We start from the raw sequence: 25468 nt of genomic DNA on the forward strand, positions 1-25468 counted from the left end.
TTTTGATTTCTTATAGTTACATATAATTGTAAAATAGGTTTTGATGTGAAAAAATCAGTCAGTAGGCTATAAACAGTTGTAACTTATTTACTCAATTAAAACGTTTTCATTAATCTTTTATATTTATATTTCCCCTTCAAAGACATTAATTTTAGAAGAGGTTTTCAAAACATGAATTATAGCATACAAGGACTTTTGTTCCAGGTACCTTATAGGCTACCCTACATAACAGGCTATTGTTTATTTAATTACTGTACTATTATCTTGCTAGAAACACGACGCATGCGTATTTTTAACTGCTATTGCTAGTTTAATGCAGTGGGTTACGGTAAGTTATATTCCCACTTTTACTAATAGTGCAAATATAAAAGTAAAATCCTGGGTGTTTGCCCCACTTTCTTCCACATCAACGATTCCTATTGGATTGGTTTTGTTATTGGGCCAACGACAGATGGTCGGCGGGCTATATAACCACCAGGCCGCGCTGCTCTCTGGGTAATTACGGTAAGGGACGACATCCGCCTCCCCCACACCCAGCCGCTCAGCTCTTTTGCCGGTTAAAGCTTGGTCGGACAACGCGGTGCCATTTGGCGCAGTATTGAGCTTCATCTTTCGACAAAAGGCTTCCAGTTATTTATTCATTGTCGTATTTGTGAATTTTATTTAATATATTTGCCTTTAAACATTCACAATGAGCTCAATTAACGTAAAAAAGCTGAAAGTAAACGAGCTGAAGGACGAGCTGAAAAAGCGTGATCTTTCCGACAAGGGTCTGAAGGCCGACCTAATGGACCGCCTGCAGGTCGCGCTGGACGAGGAGGCCCTCGGCGGAGATTCCCCGCTGGACCCAGAAGCTGTGGCGGTCGAGGGTTCCGGCCAGGCCGCCGACCATGAGGGCATGGGAGAGGAAGAAGAAGGTGAGGGCCCGATAGAAGAAAGCATGGAGGCCAACGAGGATGAGGAGGAGGAGGAAGAAGAAGAACCGGAAAATGGAGGCAACGATGATGCCGTTGCCGAGGACGAAGAGATGGGTGAAGGGGAAGGGGAAGAGGACGAAGACGACGAGATGGATCCCATGCTCAAGGGTGATGTCGACGACATGGAGAAAATAGACACAGAGGATGGTGAGCCCGCGGACCAGACTGCAGAGGGTGAGTCGGCCGGGTTGGTTTGGAAAATGTGTCTGGCTGGATGGACTGTGGCTGGGTGTCGAATTTTGCTATAGCGTTAATGCTACCGCGGTAGAGAGCCGACTGGGGATCATTACATATGAATGCGTTACCATACAACAGAGCGTCCATGTTGAGCTAGATGATATAAACCAACTAAACTAGCAAGCGTTAGCATCGAACTGAAACCGTTAGCATGACATGCTCATCTGACGTTAGCATCGGTCACCACCTTGGTTAGCTAACGTTCACTATTTTCTAACGTTAAGTTTCGATAGTCCGTCCACGAAGGTAAGCTTTAGCTTATTTGTAATAGTTCAGTGTCGGTAGAAACCTAAACTACGCTAATGAAGTCAGAATTAATATAATCATTTAACCTAGCTTAGTGCGGCTTTTCGTTTTGCTTGGTTAGCTTGCCAGCTAACGTCAGTTTCTTTGTGTCTGGTGCCGTGCTAACTAGCGGATCAGCCGGTTAGCTAGTTCAGGGGTTCCCATAATTAACGTTGGCTACGAATGGGGTGGTACAGTGGAGATGCACCAATATGATCACTAAACGTTACTTTGTATAACCTGTTTCATAATGGCGTAACGTTAAAGCAGCATGTTTAAACATGTGACTGTTACAGTGATTGTAGGGTGGCTTCGTCCGCCTCTAACTAGTCGGAAGACAATTGGGGAGTTTCAACAAAAACGTTACAAATTAAACTCAAATTACAAACTCCTCCTAAACAGGGTGGCCTGCTGTGTAAAGTCTAAATGTATTAGCCTTCAGTAGAGCCGGGAACGCCTGAACTGTCTGACCCAGAGCAGTGCAGGAGATTGGGTAGGCACGTGGTTAGTTTTGTCGGTGGTTCGAATAGAAAGTGTAGTCTTGTTGGATGAACATAAAAATCGGAGTTTACGTGATTAGCCAACTAAGTTATTTAGGGCAAGATATGGCGGGAGGGGGTCAACCCAGGGCTACGTAGGTATTCCCATTTCCTTGCATGATGCATTTGTCCCAGACAGCAGTAGACTTCTTTAATGAAATAGCTGGATCCTATTGAGAAACACATATTCTAAGCCCTTTATTGCAGGCTTAATGTCCCTTTACTTTGCAGAGACTTGTTTTCCAGCCCCAGCAAACACTGTTCACAATGTTCATATTGACCAGCCTACATTGTAATTCTTATCTCTGGTCATTAGAGCTGTTACAATTTCTGATTGTGTTTTATTTAAGTGTAATCATGAGGTGTTGCCTCTTCTTTATTTAATATTGATGATTATGGTCGATACTGTAACTAATGAACGGGCTTTGTGGGCCAGAACCCCACTGCCAGTCCGACCTCTCTCTCACAAAAAGGAACACCTCATTCTATATCTTTGTTCTATTTTCAAAGGGGATGCGGACAAAGACACGAATGCTGATCAGAAGAATAAGAAGGGTGTTAAGAGACGCCGGGAGGAACATGGAAGGGGCTACTTTGAATTTATTGAAGAGAACAAATACAGCTGGTAAGGATGGGACAGAGCAAAAATGGCCTTCAGCATCCCTGAAGCGCCATCTATAGCTTTGTTGAACTGTATTGGCTTTAAGTGCCAATGCACATATAACTAGCATGAGGAAAACCCTCATTTTTAAGTATTATATTTATTAATAACCTTACTTTCACCTGTTTTTGAGAGTCATCCCTGACTACTTTAAGAGCCTTACCTTTACAGTGCCCACTCACATGTGTGACTGCATTCTGTAGCAGAAGTGCAACTATCAAGTCTCTCTGAATTTCCACATTTGTTCCTCATGCCACTTATTGTTTTGGAAAGCCCATTGTGTGCTGAAGGTGAATCAAAGCTGCTCAAAGAGAACCCAGAGGAAAGTAGCAGATGGAGGGAGGGTGGAGAGGAATAGCTCAGGGGTGTGGGAGGAGGGGTCCACTGCTGCAGGGTAGCACACAAGGATGTAGCAAATTCCCCAAACGTCCACGGAGAAACTCACTATTGACCGTCCATCGTTTTTGCCTCGCAATGGTCTTTACATTTTTCCGTTTTGTTTTTTATTTCACTGGTTGTATGACGTCAAAATGCTATTTCTGTCTCATGTCTTGTGTGTATGTTTTCATGGTGTGGATGCCTGTGTTTGCAAAGCTTGTTTCTATCCCCCCCGCGCAGGTGACATCATGCATGGGTAGTGGTGAGTGGATGTGTGTGCATACATGTACCGACTTCTTGGTCAGTGTTTTGTTTTCATTGCGCTGTTGACACAATAAGGATAAACCGGCCAGAATCAAATTTAAGAACAATTTTAATACATTTTTTCAAAAGCCTGACTTATAATACATGTTACTTCCACCAGATTTGATAACATATGATAGGTTTGCTGCCTTTTGTGGTGCCCACCCCTGACAACATACATTTTATTGCAAGTGTCCATTAAACTCTATTAAAAAAAACCAGCTCCATCATCACATTTCCCTTAACTGTTTCACATCTACCCTATTTGAAGCCATGGGGTCTATAGAGCAGCAGCCATTGTTGGAGCCACTAGCTGACTTAGACAGTATGTTCGCCAAGCCCCCCCCCCCCCCCCCCCATATATGACAGATGTCTCTGGAGACAGCTGCAAATGAATGCACTAAATCTATCTTCCTTCTAAAAAAACAACTTCACTGGAATTGCTTAAGCCTCAGTGTAATGTTTATTTTTCAACAATTTTGACTAGTTTCTTGAAATTAAGAGATTTTGGTACCTATTCGCACGCTACAGAGTTGGTAAGTTGCTGTAGTTCTTGTGATACTTTGATTACTCGTTTTAAGCAGCCAATCATGGTGGAAACTCATAGTTGCAAAACAGTGACTTGATCTTTGTGAATTGGGAATTCCACTTAAGGCAAGTTAAATATAACCGCACCTTCTATCAGCAGTCCTGGAGATCATAAAATCCAATCTGAAAGGGGAGATTTTTTTATTTTATTTTATCAGCTTCACCAATGGATAGCCTTGCATTCAAGGGCTAGCAGGGATGCTTTCTCTCTGTAAATCTCTCGTTTTAGATTTCGCTGGATACGGCAAGGTAAGTGTTGTCTGGCCAATAACACAGCTGACAATATCCTGATAAAACTTTGGAGGCTCGCTTGCCCCATTTACTCTTTCTATTTTGTATTGTTTCCCCCCTAGTCTGTCTTTCCTCCACAAATATTTTTCGGCAAGTGGTACCCAAGGCCTCTATATGTTCCATGTAGCTGCACTGGCACGTGAATCCTCTTATTGACATGTTGGCATATCTTTTCAGGGCCTCATTCAAGTCTCCCGTGCCACCCCTTGAGGAGGAAGATGAGGAGTTTGATGACACCAAAGTCTGTCTGGATACCTGTGAGTGATTTTTAAATGTGGATAATAACTAAATGTAAAGAAATATCTCAAGCAAGTTTTATGAATTCAAACACCTGTCTAAGAAGACATGACAATTATCAAGAACTATTATGTTAATATCGACTGTCTTTGTTGTGTTCCAGATAACTGCGACCTGCACTTTAAGGTGTCGCGGGACCGTTACAGCGCCTCATCACTCACCATGGAGAGTTTTGCTTACCTCTGGTCCGGAGGCAAGGCCACCTACGGCATGAACAAAGGCAAAGCCTGCTTTGAGATTAAGGTACAGTTACAAAGCTGATGTATTCTACACTGTTCACACAATTGTGTGTTTACATTGTGAATAATTAACCTTTCCCTGCCATGTGAACCATAACATCTCTGAAGGGGTTGAGGCTTACGTAGACAGTTAAACAATGGTTACAAATATGTGTAAAATGATTTTAATAAACCTACTCGTTGAACAAGCGAAAAATATCCTGATACAATTGTGTTTTTCTTCATGTCAACAGATTGCAGAGAAAATCCCTGTGAAGCACATCTCCAGCAAGAACATGGAGATTCATGATGTCCAGGTCGGCTGGTCCCTGTCTACTGGCACCCTACTTCTTGGTACGTTTTTCAATCCGTTATTCAGTAGTCTGGCTGTTGTAGAGCTAATTGTTGTGTGTATATAGTGATCTGGCAATCATGGTATATCATTGATTTGATCCACAAAATGGTGACTAAGCCAATGCAGCCATTTGGTATAACTCATTCATGCAGAATATAGAAGAGCTCAATATAAAACATTATCTTGGTGGGACTTAGGAGGCTGATGTGATCCTGCATGAAATGGCAGTCTGTCCGGAGAGCTCCCTCTGGTGGTTCACAAGCAGCATGACATGCTAATGTAAAATGGCTCCAGCTCTGGCTGCATAATATAATGGTCTTTGGCCTATGTCCAACATCAATGAATCAGAGTCTGAGTAACTGGGAGATTTAGTTAATTCAGGTCATCTGCTGTCACAAGATATTTTTAAGAATTGTGTCCTTCACTTAATTTTCAGGCGAGGAGGAACATTCTTATGCATACTCTGGGAAAGCCAAGAAGACCACCAACTGTGTGACCGAGGACTTTGGAGAAACCTACGAGGAGAATGACGTCATCTGCTGCCTCATTGTAAGACATAATGCTATCCTAATAACTAATTAAAACTGATAGAAACGAAGCAAGAGCAGGATAAGAAAGACACACAAATTCACACGTGGATTTATATTAATGCATTTTGCCTTCTTTCCTTAGGACTTTGAGGGAGACGAGGTGGTGCTGTCCTGTTCTAAGAATGGCGGGGAGCCAGCTGTTGCTTTCCAGGTCAACAAGGACTCTCTGAGCGGCCAGGCCCTCTTCCCACACGTCATCTGCCATAACTGTGCTGTGGAGTTCAACTTCGGCCAGATGGAGACTCCGTACTTCCCCCAGCCCCAGGGCTACACCTTCCTGCAGCAGATCCCAGTGGACGACCGTGTCCGGGGGCTCAAGGGCCCACAGACCAAAGCTGACTGCGAGGTAAGCTTAGGAATGAGTAGATACTATTTCAATTTGTCATGCACTGACCTTTAAAACTATAATATTCAGCAGAGTTTGATCTTAATTGTCCTTTCCCTTCATGTCACATAGATCATAGTGATGGTCGGCCTGCCAGGCTCAGGGAAGACCACATGGGTGAAGAACCACGTCCAGGAGAACCCTGGGAAATACTACATCTTGGGCAGTGACACTATTGTGGACAAGATGATGGTCAGTACTGATAACATCTGTTATATTACATAACTCTGGGAATCCTGTGTCGTGCTCTCTATCTCCTACTGCTTTATGTTTTTAAATCTAATTTATCCGGTCATTTTATACAGATCAACAGTCTGAAACGCCAGTCAAAGGACATCACAAAGCTGAGCGCCATTTCCCAGAGAGCACCACTTTTCCTGGGAAAGTTTATTGAGATTGCTGCCCGCAAGAAGAGAAACTACATCCTGGATCATGTAAGTGTCTTGCAATGAATCCCAGCTGATTGTTGCCAATATATAATACATAAGAGTGTACTTGTTATCTTAAATCACAGTATAATTGATCCTCTTTCTCCTCTCCCCTAGACTAACCTGTCTGCCCCGGGCCAGAAGAGGAAGATGTGCTTGTTTGCGGGCTTCCAGCGCAAGGCTGTGGTGGTCTGCCCTTCTGATGAGGACTACAAGGAGAGGGTCCAGAAGAAGGTGGAGAGCGACGGCAAAGAAGTGCCCGAGCACGCCCTCTTTAAAATGAAAGGTATAGAAGATGTTTCAGCCATAAAGTTAAAGTAGTAGTACTAAGTCTCTTTCCTTTCTATTCTGTCAGATTCGGGTGTAGTAATGTTCGGTTTATTTTCCTTCCATTCCAGGCTTCTACTCGCTGCCGGGGGAGGGAGAGAGCTTCAATGACGTGGTCTTCGCCGAGCTGCAGAAGGAGGAGGCCGGCAAGCTGCTGGAGCAGTACAAGGAAGAGAGCAAGACTGCCCTGCCCGCTGAAAAGAAACCCAACCAGGGAAGCACAACACCAAAAAGGGGGGGTGGTCTGCGTGGAGGCGGACGCGGGGGCGGGGGCAAGAACCAGTTTGGCCGTGGAAGTGGACCTGGACCGAGAGGCGGCAGCCGCGGAGGCTTCCAGAACAGAGGCAACTTCAGAGGAGGTAAACTGACATTTTGGGATGTATTAATGACATTATTTTTTGCAAAGAAATCATTATTGTATTCATGCTAACTTTTCCAATTTCCTCTGTAGCTCCCGGCCCTCGTGGAGGCTTCAACCGCCCACCCCGCGGCTTCCTGCCTCCCCCCGCCTTCAGAGGAGGCTTCCATAACCGTGGAAACTTCAACAGGGGTGGCGGCCCTATTCCTAGTCTGGGCGGATCCCCTCGTGGCGGACCAATGAGAAACATGGGACCTAGAGGCGGACCCATGAACAGAGGTGGCCCAATGAACAGAGGCAACATGAGCAGAGGGGGTGGAGCCAACATGCACCGTGGAGGGGCCCGGGGCCACCACAACCAGGTGGGTTTGATACCGACTCGTACATCCTTACAGCACATGGTTTGGGTTTCTAACGGTAATTTTTCTATAAAATGTTCTTATTTTTTATTGTAGCAGTTCCAGCCGAGAGGTGGTAACCGCGGCAACTACGGCAACTTTGGAAACAAGAATGGCAACTTTGGTGGCAACAGGAACGGCGGCAACTTTGGTGGCAACAGGAACGGCATGGACAAGGCCCAGGCCTTCAACCAGAGCTGGCAGCAAGGGGTCAGTATTTGGAGCAGATAAAAATCGTTCTTGTGCACATCACAAGACTTCTAACGCCGTCAGTGCTCAATACATAAGCAAATCGTGTCCATATTTTACTAGTTTAATGTGAATATTAAAAAAGGTCCAGTCGAATATTGTCACCACAAGTACATGGAGCATAGCTGGAGAGTGAGTTGCCCCTGATTCTTTTTTTAAAGAAAGATAATAACTGCATTGGTGGTCTCAGTGAAAAATACTAGGTGACATTATCCATATTGAAAAATATAATTGTGTTCCGATGGAAACAATAGCCGCGTTCACACCGGAGTACTTTTCACCGTACTTTTCGAGTTTAGTTCCGTTAGTACCCCGTATGTCGCGTTCACACCAAAAAGAGCACTTAATCTCGGGAACCTTTACCCCCATTTTTAGTGCCTGCTGAGAGATAGTACTTTCCTGGGAAAAAAAATTGCCCCAGTTCTGGTTGGCTGGGCGAATTGCAAACCGCGCCCTGTACAACTCTGAAATGTTTTGTAGAGCCGCCATTTTATTATCCTCGCATTAGCATTATTAGCATTAGCATTCGCCCAGCGCACAAACGCAGAGAGACTAACTTATGGCAACACAAAATAAAACATGGGAGCGGTGGAGATGAGGCGGTGTCGGCGTTCTGGCGATTTACTCGGAAGAGGACTTCCGGCCGGGGACTCCGGGTGGCAGTATACACCGTGAAGTTGTTTGCGGCCTGCCAGTAAACCCAAAGCAGACGAAGTGACGTCAGCGGCTCATTTGCGTAATCTTCCCTCAGGGAATTTATTCCGGTGTGAACGCGATCTGTACTAAATGCCCTGGGGTAATAAGTGCCGGCACTAAATACGGCAAAGTACTTGGTGTGAATGCGCCTAATCTCATTATACCCCAACAGTGTTATATGATGGTACTGTGTGTATACGTCAATATTGCCGTAAAACCTGTACTAAAAAGTGCAAAACATTTTCCACACCCAAGGAGTTTTTCAATAAGTAGATGATCTGAAAGCAAACGTATATTACTTTTTTTGTAATATACATATGATTGAGTGTACATACCCATAATAAACGTGTCATCTCTTGTGTCCTGTGCAGTTCTGGAACCAGAAGCCCTGGAGCCAGCAGTACCAGCCTGGATATTACTAAGACACTTGTAACGGACTGGTGGACCACACTAAGATCCACCTCAAGCCACGGAACATCCCTCCACCCCGCTTTCTCAGATTTTCTTTTCCTAGAACCCCATTTTTAATAACTTTAAAAAAAAAAAAAAAAACTAAAAATACAACTGATAAAGATTTACCGTGATATGGAGCAACAACATTCCACATCAGGGAGGAGACGTCATCCTGAGTGTAATTGAAGCTTTATATATATCTACGAACACATGTATTACTTGGGTTTCCCCAAATCATCTGTTTTCTTTCTTTTCGTTGTACATTTCCTTTTTTCACCACTTTTAAATGACGTGCTTTTAAAGAAATCTGTTTGTAATATCAGGAACCAGAAACATTTCCCTAGCCCGGCAGATGTTGATAAAGGTTTTTTTTTTTTTTTTTCAGGGTTGTGTATTTTTATCTGTGCTGTGATTTTTATTTGTTTTGCTTTTTTATTACAAATTGTAAATATAATTTTTTTTGCGTAGTTTGTATGAGAAGAAACCTTGGCTTATTAGAGAGAAGCATGGTAGCTGCATATATTGTTGGTCCACTGTCAATCAGTTCAACTGAAGCAACAGATGACTTGTCTTTTGTTCCCAGTATCAAACCTGTAACCTAAACTCCATAGATCTACAATAAACAACTCGTTGGCTTTTTTACATTCTTCCTGGCTATTGACTTTTGATTCAGTTCAAAGGTGTGTAAAAGACCTTTGAGTGGGCGGAGTCCTAGTTTGTTACTTCAAACAGGAATGACACGCCTCCAGTTTACGCCTCATTAGCAAAGTATTCCCTTCAAGTGTGTCTTTGATACCATGTAGCTATTCTAATGTACATTGCTTTGAGACAGTGTTTCGGCCAAGCCATTTTAAGGATCTAAGTAAGCCATTTTGTACAACATTTCTCTTTTTAAATTTGTGTTAAAGTATTTATTCTTAGAAAATAGAGCCCTTGATTCTCAGGTTTATCAAAGGGTCCTTTAGTGCAGTAGACTTCTGAAAAACAGCTAGCACTGATCAACTAATTCCAAATCAGAACCACAATTTATGATTCAAACGACACCACTATTTAACATGTTTCTGAGAGTTCAGTGCAAATGGAGTGAAAAGCAGGGTCAGGGTTACTCATTTTCACCAGCAAACCTAAAGGGCTGCACCATATGACAATACCACCATGATGGAAAGGGATGACGTTTTTCAACTTAAAGGCATTATTTTTTGAATTTAGGTTCGTCTAAGTGACTGGCCCCCCGCAATAATGGCAGCTTCTCATCCAAGCTCATAAAATGTCCCGGCACATTTTCCCTGGCAGAGGACGCCCTGCCTGACCCTGCAACATCAGAACTGGAGAAAACCAGATCTGTGTTTCTAATTTTTACCTCCCGGTGTTATTAACAAACATGTAAATACATCTCAACCATGCACGAATGTTCATTAATGGGCTTGGAGTAATAACTGTATTGTGATAACGAAAGTGTTAGTTTGCCTAAATAACTGCTGTGTGATGAATTGTCCGCTATATTTAAATGTGTGGAGAGTTTGTGCTCCTTTTATTGTACTTGATACATAAAATCTAGCAGAATGCAAGCTTTGAGTTTACAGTATAACACGACAGACACTATATTTTTATCGCTTTATGTTGCAGGTTGTATATCGGGTCTTTTATTATTAAACCCACAATGTAAAAGCTTTGGGACATTTTTCAGATTTGTTGTCTTTTCTATCTTACGGTTTTTTGATATTTGTGTTAAAAGAATTTGGGACTGTATTTTTTTTTATTTGTCTCAACTCTATTAAAGTTTAAGAAGCTGGTATGACTGTGTGGTTTGTTACACTAAAACACATTTAACTCCCTCAGAAGATTACAGGTTTAATTTCATGTAGCTGTTTGTGAAGCCGATAAACAGAATAAACAAAGATTTAAACTAATTAAAAATACTTTGAATTGAGTTTGCATGTATTTAGTAGATGCATTTGGGGAAGAAGAACTAAGTAATCTACTTAAAGGTGGGGTATGTAATTTATTTCAGAAACACTTTGTTATATTCCATGAAATGCTCCTAACATCCCGACCAATCATTTTAGCCGCCCGGCTAAAATAACTGGATGGCCTACCTGCCTGTCAGCCTTCCATCTGTGCACAAACTTATCTCGTGCCCTCATTGTTCATGTGCGCGTTCGTGTGTGTTGGAGGAGGGGCTCTGTAAGGAAGTGGCAGATTTTTTCCGGTTGTGTATTTTCAAATTCTAGCACACTCGAGCTGGTTTCTCCAAAATTACCTTCCCAACCTTTAAGTGAAAGTGACAATACCAAATTGTAAAAATTCTCTATTAAAAGTAAAAGTATTTTAAAGAAAACATTTACATTTCACTTGGGTAAGTGCAAACATTTGGTACTCTATGCATATTTGCCAACTTTGGAATCCTAATAAATGACTGGATTATGATTATTGATGTATTCATGTGTTCATCACAGCTGGTAAAGTGTAATTTTAATAACTTTATATACTGCTGTTGGATATCCTAAACTAAGTAAAAAATACAATACAGGCTTTTGAAATGTAATAGAGTAGAAGTATAAAGTAGCATACAATGAAAATACCCAGGTAAAGTACCTTTTTAACTAAGGTACTTGAGTAATGTGCTTCATTCCATTCCACCACTTATGCTGCGTTCACACCGGACGCGATGTGATGTTTGGGGGCGGCGCGATTACATGTAAAGTCAATGCAGAGACGCGGACAGACGCGAATTCGCTCCGACGGCGCATTTTTTAGACTTATGAGATGGAAGGTCAATATTAGTAAGTCCACTACTTTGGTATAGACCAAAAATATCACAACAAATACTGGATGGATTACCATGACATTTTGACATTGAATGTACCCAGAGAATGAAGCCCAATGCCTTCTTATAGCGCAATCATCAGGATAAAATGTGTGGTTCAGCTTAAAATATCTTGACAACCTTGGTAAGAAAAAAGTTCAGCACTCCTGTTCTACTGGATAATGTAATGACCTTGGTGTCTTTGACTTTTACTCAACCTCTTTTAGGTTTTTTTGAAAGATGTTGACCACTTTTGGATAAATTAAGTATGAACTTTGGTTTGGACATTCATGATCCCCAGAGGATACATTGTTATAGTTTGAACCTCTTATCTTTGACCGGCTTCACCATCAGGTCAATTTGTATCTGGTTCCTGATCAAATATCTGCTTAACCAATTACATTGTGCTTGATGCTAATTTGCAAATGTTTGCATGCTAACATGCTAAACTAAGAGGGCAAACATACACCTGATAAACATCCAGGCTGATGTTAGCATTTAAGCTAAAAGTTGTGTGTAGCTACAGCCCCACTGAGCTGCTGGGGTGTCAAACTCAAGGACCGGGGGCCAAATCCGGCCTGTGACTTTATTTCATGCGGCCCCACAAGAGCTTGCAAAGAATATTGTGTTTATTATACGGTTACATGCCGATTTACAGAAGCACGTTGCCCATAAACTACATGCATCTCAAATATGCCTTTTTCTCAGAATTTGCCTTTTTTTTCAAAATGTTACTTTTTTTTCAAAATGTTACTTTTTATTTTTTCCCAAAAGAATTCACTTCTTTTTTTAAATTTTGGCTTTTGATTTTTCCAGAATTTGGCTTTTCTTTTTAAATCATTTTGTGATGTGCGCACTGAAGAGACTTGCAGTTATTTGCCCTAGACTTCTGCTTTCAGGCGTAGTTAATTATTAAGTTATTACCCTATCCGATAATAATCCAATGCAGAGGCAATAATATAATATGATACATTATTTTATATATATTAAATAATTATATATGTATTTTTATATAGTCTTAAAGTTACCGCCGGCCCTTTGAGTGCAACTACAATGCTGATGTGGCCCGCGATGAAATTGAGTTTGACTCCCCTAGACTGTCTGTACTTTTGTTTCAGAGTGACTCTCTCTTTGTCACTGTCCCGGTAAAGCATCGTGACAACTGTTGTTGTCTGTCTCTAGATTTGTAGCCTCTGAAGCTAGAGGTGCATACCGGTTCCCGGTATTACCGAAATACCGGTTACTGGCTTCTATGGTATACCGTACCGAAATCAGATCCGGTTTTCGATACTTTTTATTTTTTTATCCTTAAATTTGTGCCCAAACCGTCGGAATTACGATGTCAATTTCGCCGTGAAACGCCGCAAACGAGTCACTTTAGAAAATCTAAAGTGTGGCTGCATATGACTGCCAGTCTGAATGGTGGGGTCTGTAACCACTGCCAGTCTGAATGGTGGGGTCTGTAACCACTGCCAGTCTGAATGGTGGGGTCTGTAACCACTGCCAGTCTGAATGGTGGGGTCTGTAACCACTGTCAGTCTGAATGGTGGGGTCTGTAACCACTGCAAGAATTTTATTTCTGGGAAAGGTGGCAACACATCCAACCTCCAACCAATGCTATCTCGTATGCCAACCACCTTTGTGTTCAGGGAAGCAGCGTGCCAAGCGAGAGTGTGTTCAGTTTAGCAGGTGATATCCTATGCTGTGAAAGGGCCCGTTTGGATCCAGAGAGCAGATATGCTCATCTTCTTGAAGATGAATGCACAAAACTGAACTGTGATGGGATTTGTTTTCTTTCATCAGGCAAATGTTGATTTTAATGATGCTATTTTCTTTTTCCATTGACAAGATGTACTATTCACGCCTGATGGTTGATATAAATGATATTGCAGAATCTTTTTTCTTCATAGATAACGTGTTTTTCATTGTTTGTTCAGTACTAAAAGGTCCAAGTCCCACAATTGAATTTAATATTAATTTGACATGTAAACTATATAATAAAGCGCTTCATGGGAGTAATTGCGGGATGATTCAATTTTTCCCTTATGCAACATGAAAGTATCACGATATGTATCGGTTGAGTATCGGTATCGTTCAGTGGTATCGGTATCGGTATCGGTATCGGTATCGGTATCGTAAAAAAAGTCAACGATATGCAACCCTACTGAAGCTCATGCTCCTTCAGGGCAGGGCCTGTTCAGGGCAGATTCACAGATTCATAAAATTCAAAACCGAAAATGTCCAAACGGGGGCAAACTACAGAACGTTGTCCATTTTTTATTGGCCCTCAGCAGATTCAAAAAGTATGCTTTTCTTATATTGTACTTCTTAAATATTCTGTATCTAAACATAATATTACACAGTAGCATTCATGTGTTAATAAGCCCACTTTTCAAATGATTTCAGTAAATTAAAGTTGAAAACATTTTCTAACTAATCTTGGTTGATAGAAAAAGCCCAATAACTTATTTGCATGATAGCTTGAAATATACCCTTCATATTTCCCCTTATTATAAGCAATCTGAGGCTCCTTTTTTAAAGAATGAGCTGCCAAATCTTTATGTTATAAAATAAATGAAACCCTATGTAAAGCTGTGACTGTTTGTTTTCTCAAAGCATATTCAAGTATCAAGCATTATTTACCTGCATTTGATTTAGCTTACTTATAACTTAACATATATGGCAATATACCTCACTTCTAGCTAGTGGCCCAGCTCTTTGTGTGTTTTTCTATATGTGGCCCTCATTGAAAAAACCTTTACACCCCTGATCTAGACTGTTCTTGTCTGAGTTGCAGAGTGTCAGAGATATCAGACAAATATCTGTCTCCTTTCTACTATTATGGAACTAGATGGCATGTGGTGCTCAAATCACAAAAATAAAATACATTTGAAAAACTCTATGTCTCTTTTGAGAAATCATGACCCATAAGATTAGCCATACCACACACCTGGTTGTGAGTAGTTTTATAGGAGCTACTTTCTTTCTACCAAACTACAACAACCAACTATATTACAGCACAGAAGGAATCATGCTCCTACCCTTAAGTGTGAGGCTTCTAAAAACGAGATGTAAACATTAATAAATTCCTCTCCGGCTGAGCTGTAGCTAGCTAGGTGATTAGATAGAAGCTTTCTTCAGCGCAGTGATACGGTTGACATGCTTAGTTTGGTAGGAAAAAATAGTTTCTACATAAGACTACTTCCAACATGATCTGTGGAAGTAAATTGGGTCATGGTTTCTGTAAAGAGCCATTGCTGTAGCGTATTTTAAATGTATATTTTTGCCGCTTTGAGCACCACAAGGTCGGTGCCATCTAGCTTCATTATATTGGAGACAAGACTCTTTTTTTTTACGGCCAATATCTTAACACTAACTACCCGCACCAAATCACACTAAATTGATAGCACTTCAGGTACGATTTTTTTCCCACAAGATGTAAAAATGTAAAGACTCCTCTACAACTAAGCAGTAATGCTATCTTCTGCGCAGTGATATGGTTAATGGGCATAGTTGGTAGAAAGAAAGTAGATCCTTCATAAAACTACTTACAACATGGTCTGTTGATTCTTTTTGAGTAACTGGGTCATAGTTAATGTAAAGACATATTGCTGTAGCACATTTCAATTGTATTTTTGGGCGAATTGAGCACCACAAGCTTAGCCATATAGTTTCAGTATATTGGAGAGAAGGCTTTATCTTTATGGCCGATATCCTAACACTTGACCACTCGTACCAAAACAAACAAGATTATTTAATAGCATTATAGGTAAGATTTTTTTACTGCAAGATGTAAACATTAAAACATCCTCCACAACTGAGCTGTAACGTTAGCTAGCTGAAAAGTTAGACGCTTTCTTCTGCGCGGTGATACAGTTGAAGGGTGTATTTTGAAAGTAGTTATTTCATAAAACTACTTCCAACATGGTCTGAAGATTATTTTGAGTACCTGGATTATAATTTATTTAATGAGACATTGCCATAGAATATTTGAAATGTATTTTTTTGCCGCTATGAGCACACGATAAGTGCCATCTAGCTCCATTATATTGGAGACATGGCCAATATCTTAACACTTGACGACTCGCACCAAAACACACTAAATTGATACACTACAGGAAAAAAATGTTGCCCGCAAGATGTATAAATAAAAAAATCCTCTACAACTAAGCAGTAACGCTAGCTAGCTTGGTAAAATAACACTTTCTTCTGCGCAGTGATATGGTTGATGGGCGTAGTTGGTAGAATAAAGTAGTTCCATCATAAAACTACTTATTATTTTGAGTAACTGGGTAATCATTTCTAGTATTTTAAATGTATATTGTTGGCGCTTTGAGCACCACCCGCTAACTGCCATATTTCCATTGTATTGAGGGGAAGTCTTTATCTTTATGGCCGATATCTCAACCCTCTACAGCTCAAACCCAAACAATCTAAATTGGTAAATAGCACTGCAAGTAAGATTAGTTGTTTTTTTGTTGATCAGTGTCAAAAAGTATGTTCGATCTACTTTGAATTCATGTTGTAAAAACGTTCAAAGGGGGTGAATCATTTTGTTAAGAGCAGCAGTAAGTGTGACGCCCGTTCTTCACAGCACCACCTGTGTCTCTTCTACGCTTCCTGGTGTTGCTGGAGGTACTTCCCTCCCAGACAGACAGCTGCTTGTCTTTGGCAGGGCCGCATGTTTATCTCCATTAGCAGCATATTAGTGAATGACAAGACCCCCCACTCAGACGGCAAACAGTGCGTTAGGTATTGGCCCTGATTAGCAACGTTTGGCCCGGTCTAAGTCTGATGTAAACACCCCACTCTAGTTTAATGCGAATTGACTTCATATTTCTCTGTATGTGGCCGTGTACCTCCTTCCCACTGCAAATAAAGCATTACAAGTGGGTTTGTCAACAACAGTGTGCCCTCAGTGAAGCAAATGTTATAAGTCATTAGGCAAATTATTTGCTCTGCTCTACAATTTCCTATAAGTGTAAATGAAGAGGTGGCAGGGGCAGGCTGTATGTAACTGCATGTGAATGTGTTCATGAATGTGAATGGGCCCAGACAGCCGACAGCAGGGAAGAGGAGAAAGAGCGGAATGTGAAAGAAAATATTTTATTTTTCCAAACATAAACTCATCCATATTATGTACAGCTTGAAAATATAACACATCAGACAGAATTGGAGGGTTTGCTGCCAGATTCCACACAAATTCTCATACAAATTTGAATAAAAAAGATATAAAAATGTACAAAATATATAAAAGTGCTTGTGGAAGGGGAGGGTTTAAATGGCAGCGGGACTGCCTGTTGTGTGTGAAACTCCCATTTAATGTCCATTTAAATAGAAAGTACTAGACGTGTTGTTAGAAACCATTAAATACATCAACACCCTGATGAAGAAAAACACTATAATAATCCTATTCTCAGCAGTCTGTGTTTATAGGAGTACTACAACTGTTTTCCGTGACATCATACTACGGAGACATTGTCCATGGCGCAGGCACACTTCTCCACGATCATGTTGGGGAACTCGGCCACTTCTATCTCAGTGTAGTCGCCCTTCTTCACCAGGTACATGATGGGTAACGGGGCGCTCTCTGACGCCGTGCACCGCCTCTCCCCGTAGCCGTAGTTGCGTTTGGGTTGTTTGCAGCCCCCGGTGCACCTGAAGGCTTGGTAACCCGCCGGCTCGATGATCCAGTACTGCGTCCAGGTGAGGGCGCGGAAATTGATGAAGTACTTTTCCCTGCAGCAGGATTCTTTGTTTTGGTTCATGTCGCAGTCACCGCGAGAACTGAGGAAGAAAAGACAAAAAAAGTTAGATGACAAGTCCCAAGTGTTATTTTTTTCAGGAGGCCCTGAATGTCTTAGCTACACCCCTGCTGCCTGCGACTAACTGATAATGGTACTTCTTGTTTTCAATCGATTTAAAGTAGCCTACTAATATGTGAATACACTTCAAATAATGCGCTTTTTGGTATTTTCTTGGTAAGTCATTTTCGATGAATAGCTATTAAAGATTAAATAAATACAATTTTACTATTTTATTTGGAAGTAGGTTTTCACATGAAAGGAACTTTACTCTGTTGTATAGGTGATGACATAAACCTATTAAAAATATATAAAATATATTTAAATTCCCCAAAATAGTTACAAAAGATTTCTCAAAACCCTGAGAATGAGTAAACTGACGCCCCTTTGACACACCACGACAAATCCACTAATGCAAATGTTGACAGGTAAAGATGAAGGATATGGGCTAATTGTCACACTGACACAATATCCTGTATATCAAAAGCTCGCGCCCTTACCCGTATTCTTCGAGGTTCAGTGTGTAGAGGATGAGCTCGGGCTTCCCCAAGGTGTTGTCCGTCTGCTCCTGGGTGGTAAAGCGCACACTCTTGGCCATCTCTGCCGCGTAGCTGCCAGGTCTCTCGCCCTCGATACACACCTCCAGGTACATAGGTGTTTTCTGTTGCATCTTGGACCAATAGTGCACCGCCTGCGTCACATCAAAGCTCTTCCAGCCTGTCTCGTGAATGGGGATCAACCTGTGAACACGAGAGATAAGGGCGATTAATTAAATGATACAATTGAATTATTATTAAGATAACCCACTGAGAGACTGATTGCTCTACACGTCACGGTGAGAGAAATGACCCCTTACCGTGAGTCTACCAGCGACGTCCGGTTGGATCCGTTGGGCAGCACCTCCACCCAGTAGATGCTGACCCGGGCGTTGTTGACGGGCCGGTGGTTCTTCCTCTCCACCGCGAAGCGTTTATGGTAAGAGGCCCGCTGGTAGAGCTTCAGCTCAGCCATGGTCACCTCGCTGTTATCCGGAATCCTCGACTCCATGTCGAACACAATGCTTTGCCGAGTGGTGTCAGAATACACAAACTCCCCAGAAATATCTAAAACAAAAAACATTGTAAGTGTTAAAGTTGATACTTCCACTCAAGTTGCTTAAAAGTAATGTTTGGTAAAGGGAGTTTGGTGCGTAAAATAATGTTGGCTCGCTATTACGCACGGAAGTAAATGTTTTAACTATTGTCAAAGCTTTTGTATACACATTCATACATATAACATGTGAAGTATTTTTGAATGGTAAAACTTCTTACCAGCATTGCCAGGGATTCCCCTCAGGATGCCAGCCAGGCTGGGCAGAGATCTGCGTCTCCTGCTGTGGTGCATCTTCAGCATAGTCGTGTACTTATTTCTGATATGCGCCGGAATAACCAGATTCTCCAAATCCCTTTTATGGATTTTAGGAACTTCATCCAAGCCAAGCTTCTGCAGCAGCGCGTCCTTCATATCCTGGTGCGTAAAAGCCTTGGAGAGCCCGAAGAGAGCGGTGCAAAGAACACAAGCGCGGAGGAAATCCATGAGTGAAAACGTTCTTCAGTGTGATAAACAGCAGCAGCACAGTAGCACAAGTCACCCAGAGTCAGACAGTGTGCCTCTGACACTCCTGTGGCCCCTTATATCGGAGCGGCCCTCCCAGTCGTTCGCACTTTGTCAATGGGGGCAGGGACCCTTATCAGAACAAAGGTGCGACAATACAGCCCCATCCTAAACAGGATATCTAAGTGGCCATACTTCAAACAGCAACAATTAGACTCGAGTGCCATCCGTATAGCGGAGGTGTAATTTCACCTTAGTTCCACTAAAACTGGATGCTTGATGTCGGTAGTCTGTGTTGCATTTGATGTCAGTGAGGATGTAAATAATATTTTAGATGAAACATGATTGTGGAAAACAGACAGACAAATAACACATTGCATGTGAACTTTTATATACTAGTTTAACTTTATTTTGAAAAGCAAAATGTGTCACAAAGTTTTTATTATTATGGTAAAAATGCACTTGCAGGATGTATTGACAAGAACACTAGCATAAATGCATCCATTTGGCATAGATATGTTAAATTTAAACACTTTATTCACATGGCTACATAACCAGTACTGGAAAAGTACACAACACCAAGGAATTTTATAAATAAATTAAAAACAACATAATCCTCCAATACAACAGCACGCCACCTTACTCTCGGAACATTCAAATAATAACAAAAAACTAAATAAAAGACAAAAAATATATAATAACTAAGAAATACACATAACAAACTGACCCTAAAGGAATTTTAAAATCTCTAATATGTTCATATGTCTGTAATAATCTCCCAAAATCCTAGCATGTGTTCAATACAGATATTAAGCTCTGTAACAAATCCTAATGTGGTAATGTTACAGACAATTTCTGGAAATAAGTTAAAAAAATAGTGGCTATCTTCTATAAAATGAGACTGTCAAGTGAATTTAGCTTTAGGAATATATAAGAATGTATTACTAATAATGTCACTATTCAACACAGTGTTGTGCAATGTATATTATTTATTGTCAACACAAAATATAACTGAGGATTAAAACCTCACACATGTCCAATAGCCAAAGGGACGTCTCTTGTTATGGTTTGGTGTCCAATTAGTCAAACAAATTGCTAAATTATTTTTGAATTATTCCCAGTTTTAAGATGCTTGTCCGCTCTGAAGTGTTTCAGGCTGCTACACATGCGTCCCAGACAGACATCTCTTGACCCTGTGAACCTGTAGTGCCCCCTCCTCAGTAGCACCCTTGTCTACACACACCCCACACTCTGACGTGTACATTCCTCTGGACGATGTCAGTCTGGCAACAGTCTGTCACACAGCGGCCTTATTTCTGTCTGGGTGGCTGGGATGCAATTTTGTCCAGCAAAAAGGTGGACTAAGATCTAAAAAACCACAGCAGGCCATCCGGTGTGTTCATCATGGCACAAGTGTATAACAAGGGGGTCGAGGAGGAAGTGGTGCAGAGCTCAGAGGGAGGGGAGGGGGACGAGAGGATTAGATGTTTATTCCGAACCCTGTCACCCATTCTTGGCCCTCTCCAGCAGATTAAAATTATTAGCCAAACAGACAGTTAATCCAGGGGCTGGGGGGCCGGCTCGGATGTGGATTGGGGCAGGCTCTTCACAGGTTGGTGATTATCTGATTCCTTTGCGAGGATTTGCCTTGCCTTTTTTGTCACACAAACATTAGAAGAGGGCTGCTCTCCCTGGCTGCAGAGCTGCGGCCTGCGGTTGTGTATTGGCCTGTGTTTGCTCAGAGATGTCAGACAGACTGAAGGAGCACACAGGAAGAGCAAATGACAGATGACTGCCAGACCCTCTGCAGCCAGCTCCTGCCTGCAGTTTACACACAAGACAAATTATTAATTAGTGCAGCTGATACCGCTTGACGCAATGCATGCAGGGAACACTCACAGGATGCAGTAGTAAACTTTAAAAAAAATAAAATCCAATTGCATGTGTGCAAATGCAATTCTTTAATATGTCTAATAACATGATTACATATTTATAAGAATTAGTGTAGTTATTATCTTGGTGTTGTTGCATTTATTTTTAATTAATTAATTTCCAATTTATTGCATTATGTCATGATTTTCCCTTTCGCAAGTTTTGCAGATTTTTGCAAGATGAAATACATAAATGAAGGGCAATTTGCAATAGTGCATATGCAGTATAAAGCTTTGTTAATTAAGTAATAATGATACTTATGATTGGTTGTATCTGTTTTTTTAAATAATTCATTTTCTTTTTATTGCATATTGATGTGGCAAGAATTCTTTTTTTTGCATTCACTTTTTGCAAGATTTCATTAATAAATGAATTGTGCAATGGCAATTTGCAATTGTGTATAGGTAGTATAATCATTTTTATGTATATTATAGTATTTTTTATTACAAGGAAATACTCTTAATGTGTCAGAGTTATTCTTACAGCCTAACTGTCATGGTAAGATGTCAATAAAAACAACTTTAAAAAGCAAAACAAAACAACAATGACCAAATGTGTGTTATGAAATCCATTGTGGATATATTAGTCCATTATTAAATAATGCCTCAGTTCCACACTGTAATGTAATTTGTAAAGACCAAATGAGTGTTTTTCAACTAAGGAAGAATGAAAAAAGACAACAAATATATACATTTATTTTTGTTATGATTTAAATGCATGTTAGAGGAGTTTAAATAGGAACAGTAAGCTCCACAACACACAGTTCAATCATATCTGCAGCCTTCTAGATGCCCTGATGTCAGTATCAGTGCAGACATGTAAATCATTGCATCCATTGTCCAGTCCAGCCAAGGGCCAAGTCTAAGTGCTTGACTGTTCCCAATGGGAACCCTATGAGTCCCCTCTGCCTCACATTACAAGCCCTAATTCGGGAAATTAAGATCCCTTTGTGTGATATTTCTCAGTCTTTCTTCCTTCCCATGCCAATCAAAGACAAGTTGCCCAGTTCAAAGCTCCATCTGATGCTCAGAGGTGTCATTTCTTTTCAATCAAAGGCCAACAAGCTCCTACAATCCACAACTCAGGTGTTAATTAACATCCAAGCATTTGCATTCAAAAGCATTCCGATGTATAGGTCATTCCCTTCCATTTGTGAAACATGAAATCCCCTTGCTGGCGAAAAAACTGCTGTTTGTAGCTTTTAATATTACAGAGAGGAATACTTTGGTTGTGTTTCTGTTTACGTTATATATCAGCATCCCACGTCGTGTCTCCATGGGAACAAGGAGGCACAGCTGCAGCAAAAAGTCAATATTGAACTTGTGTTGGTGGTCAGCGCAAATTCCTCATTATTCACGTGGGTGCATTGTCACCCACTTCCTGATCTACTATTGCCTGCTTTATCTTATTACCAAATATTTGAAGACATGCGCCTTAATGGCCCACACAGGCTCTGTTTCAGTCTGGATGCCTCCGTGGAGCTGTCAGACAATTATCATCGCTGTGTCTGTCAGAGGGAAAGCGCTAGACCTGTGCAGGGACAATACAATTATTGCTCAATGGCCTCTAGACAGAGTACAGGGCAGTCTGATTGCATTTCACACAGCTCCCGGCAGCCAATCAGCGCGCAGTTTGAGGCTGTAATCCCAGGGCAGACTCCAGCAAATAGGATCAGACATGATTAGATAGGACTAACAATAAATATTTTCATTAACTTTTAATTAATCGACATAGGGGCGACTGTTAGTGTGCAGGTAATGAACATGATGCAGCCAATAGAACCCTGAAACATTCAGTTATATGGCTTTAAAAACACAAAGTTAATAGAAAGAAAGTCAGACAGTGTGTTAGTAGTAGGAAAATATGAATATCTACACGGGAAATGACTTATTACTAATGAAACTGTACTGTGAACACGCTGAAAGCTGCATTACCGTGCACACACATTAACAGTTGCAGGGAGGCTGTTTGCACAGCAGAGGGCGCTCTAGTGACACTCTGAGAAGCTTGGCCGTGGAGACACACTAACTAAATAAATAACTAAATAAATAACTAAAATAAATACAATAAAATAAAAATAACTCCACTAAAACGGCATCCATGGTCTAATTTCGCCCAACTGTGTTTTATGTTATGTATTCACCTTTATAATAACACTTTTGGCATGAAATCCATATAAATAAATACATGTATTTTTTATTAAATCATAATTATGTAACATGCTAAGAAAAGAAAAGAATGTGTGGCTACCTGTTGTCAAAGTAGACTTGTGTATTTCAATTTCCTGCTACATTATAATACTAAAAATGTTATTTGATGCCTTTAATCACTCTAAAGAATTAAGTCCAAAGTAATTATGATGTAGTATTTTAGAAGAAAAACAAAAAGTAATTGATCCCTTGATACCCAGAGGTTTACGTATACACTGTAGTAAACAAACAAGCATAATTTTAGCAATATTAACCCTCCTATTGTCTTCGTTCCCCCCCCCTTACTTTGGTGTTCGCGGTCAAATTTGACCGGTTCTGTTTTAACTGCTATTACATTAACACAAAAACCATTAATCATCACCAACTTTCATTTAACACCCTTTCAAACTGTAAATATTGTATCAGACTACTGGTATACATGAACAACTGCAGTAAATATACAAAGAACAGACACTGAACATGTATTGCGTGTGCAAGGTGTGATCCATGTGGGGGGATGGGCACATAAGAGCAGGAAATGTGTCAAATTGTTCTGTGTGTGTGTGTGTGTTTGTGAGTGCCAGGTGTGATTCACATGGGGGGATTGGGCACATAAGGGGGGGGGGGGACACATCTAGAGTATGTGTGTGTGTGTGGGAGTGTTTTATCTGATCCGGATGGTTACATTACCTGTCACTTGTTAGACACTTTTATCCAAAGCGACTTACATACTCAATACTGTGGACAATCCCCACAAACCCCTACATTACCTGTCACTTGTTAGACGCTTTTATCCAAAGCGACTTACATACTCAATACTGTGGACAATCTCCACAGAAGCAATTTGGGGTGAATTGTCTTGCCCAGGGACACAATGACATGCTGACTGCAGTGGGGTTTGAACCTGTGACCCCCTGATCCCAACACCAAGGCTCTATCCACTGCGCCACATGCCTCCTTACTTTTGTTAGGTTGGGTTACTAATTCCTTTTCTTTATGGCGGTGATTTTTGACCGGGAACACCATAGGTGTTACAAAGTTGACTAAATCATCCAAAATTCAATGAAAGTGGTGATCAGCAATTGTATATGTTCAAGTGTCTACTGTGAAGGATATCATAAAGCCTTAATGCAATCGAATGTAAAACAAAAAAGTTATGATTGATGAAAGTAGTAAATCGGTCAGATTTGACCCCGAAGACAACAGGAGGGTCACCACACCTATATCTATTTATTTAAATACCAAAAGAGTGATAACAGGCTCTATAACGACGAGTGTGGTTAACTATTAATCCCACTCAGGGTGATTAACATGGCAACAATTCATTAAGTGCACTATGAAAACTGAATAAAAACATATCAGTAAAGATATCCTAAAGACACAGAGAGATACAAAAAATGGATGAAATCAAACAAAAGAAAATTGAATAATTATTATGTTACGCAAAAGGACACATGCTTATTTATATTAATATTGGAATTAAACTCAATGAAAAACAATACAGTAGATAATAGATATAATGTGTCTGGATTTTATTTTAGAATGCTTTTTCCCTCTATTAACTTGACCTAATTCAGCAGTGCCGTACACAGAAAAGGGTCATAAATGTGGTTGCTTACTGAGAATATTTCCCATCTCAGAGTGGTTACACATATAAAAACTGTTGTTTGGCTATTTCGGATCAACAGTCATGCCAAAGCAGTGTGCTTCAAATTAAACTTGGTCACCATCAACATCTCTTCCATTGGACACATCTTTGCATGCTTAGTTGTTTTATGTGCACTCATTTCATCACAGTGCTTCTTTGTGCCATTATTTTCTCCCTGGCACTGCACAGACTTGCAGCAAGAATCCATTTAAATGGATTTATATAAAAGTGTTTTATTTTATGTCGCTCTTTGTTGCTGTGTGGCACAAAGCCCTCTATGTCTGCAGTTGCTATGCAGGCCGTTAATCATTAATAGATGTTCTTTGAGTGGCGATAAGCACCTCACTACAAAAGGACGATGATAGTAGAAATGTAAAATGACCTTTAACTTGATACTTTGATTATAGTTTACGTACGGCAAGGCACTTAGTATTGTAATGCAATATATTGTTAGGTATTAATGTGAACATGATGGCTACTTCA

At 40.7% G+C, this 25468-nt stretch overlaps 2 protein-coding genes across 2 annotated transcripts; one reads left to right on the forward strand and one right to left on the reverse strand.

The window, feature by feature from the left end:
* The first annotated feature begins 509 nt into the window (after nucleotides 1-509).
* Nucleotides 510-10806, forward strand: hnrnpub (heterogeneous nuclear ribonucleoprotein Ub). Its single transcript, XM_034150389.1, has 14 exons — nucleotides 510-1151; nucleotides 2549-2663; nucleotides 4437-4516; nucleotides 4660-4799; nucleotides 5029-5128; nucleotides 5566-5678; nucleotides 5802-6065; nucleotides 6177-6296; nucleotides 6410-6538; nucleotides 6650-6818; nucleotides 6931-7218; nucleotides 7311-7579; nucleotides 7673-7825; nucleotides 8932-10806. The coding sequence occupies exons 1-14, from the start codon at nucleotides 692-694 to the stop codon at nucleotides 8980-8982; spliced, it is 2451 nt and encodes an 816-aa protein (XP_034006280.1). The 5' UTR covers nucleotides 510-691; the 3' UTR covers nucleotides 8983-10806.
* Nucleotides 10807-17281: 6475 nt separating this feature from the next.
* Nucleotides 17282-19198, reverse strand: lft1 (lefty1). The gene is made up of 4 exons (XM_034150316.1): nucleotides 18934-19198; nucleotides 18480-18726; nucleotides 18124-18363; nucleotides 17282-17606 (listed from the first exon to the last, which is right to left on the reverse strand). Exons 1-4 carry the CDS (start codon nucleotides 19196-19198, stop codon nucleotides 17282-17284), a joined length of 1077 nt encoding a protein of 358 aa, XP_034006207.1.
* Nucleotides 19199-25468: the final 6270 nt, after the last annotated feature.

The sequence above is a fragment of the Trematomus bernacchii genome, unplaced genomic scaffold, assembly GCF_902827165.1.
Source record: "Trematomus bernacchii unplaced genomic scaffold, fTreBer1.1, whole genome shotgun sequence".
Taxonomy (NCBI): Eukaryota; Metazoa; Chordata; class Actinopteri; order Perciformes; family Nototheniidae; genus Trematomus; species Trematomus bernacchii.

Coding starts and splice junctions, on each gene's coding strand:
- lft1 (XM_034150316.1), bottom strand. CDS start 19,198: ATGGATTTCCTCCGCGCTTGTGTTCTTTGCACCGCTCTCTTCGGGCTC. Junction 18,727..18,933: donor GGGAATCCCTGGCAATGCTG/GTAAGAAGTTTT, acceptor TTTTTGTTTTAG/ATATTTCTGGGGAGTTTGTG. Junction 18,364..18,479: donor ACGTCGCTGGTAGACTCACG/GTAAGGGGTCAT, acceptor TCGTGTTCACAG/GTTGATCCCCATTCACGAGA.
- hnrnpub (XM_034150389.1), top strand. CDS start 692: ATGAGCTCAATTAACGTAAAAAAGCTGAAAGTAAACGAGCTGAAGGAC. Junction 2,664..4,436: donor GAAGAGAACAAATACAGCTG/GTAAGGATGGGA, acceptor ATATCTTTTCAG/GGCCTCATTCAAGTCTCCCG. Junction 6,539..6,649: donor GAAACTACATCCTGGATCAT/GTAAGTGTCTTG, acceptor CCTCTCCCCTAG/ACTAACCTGTCTGCCCCGGG.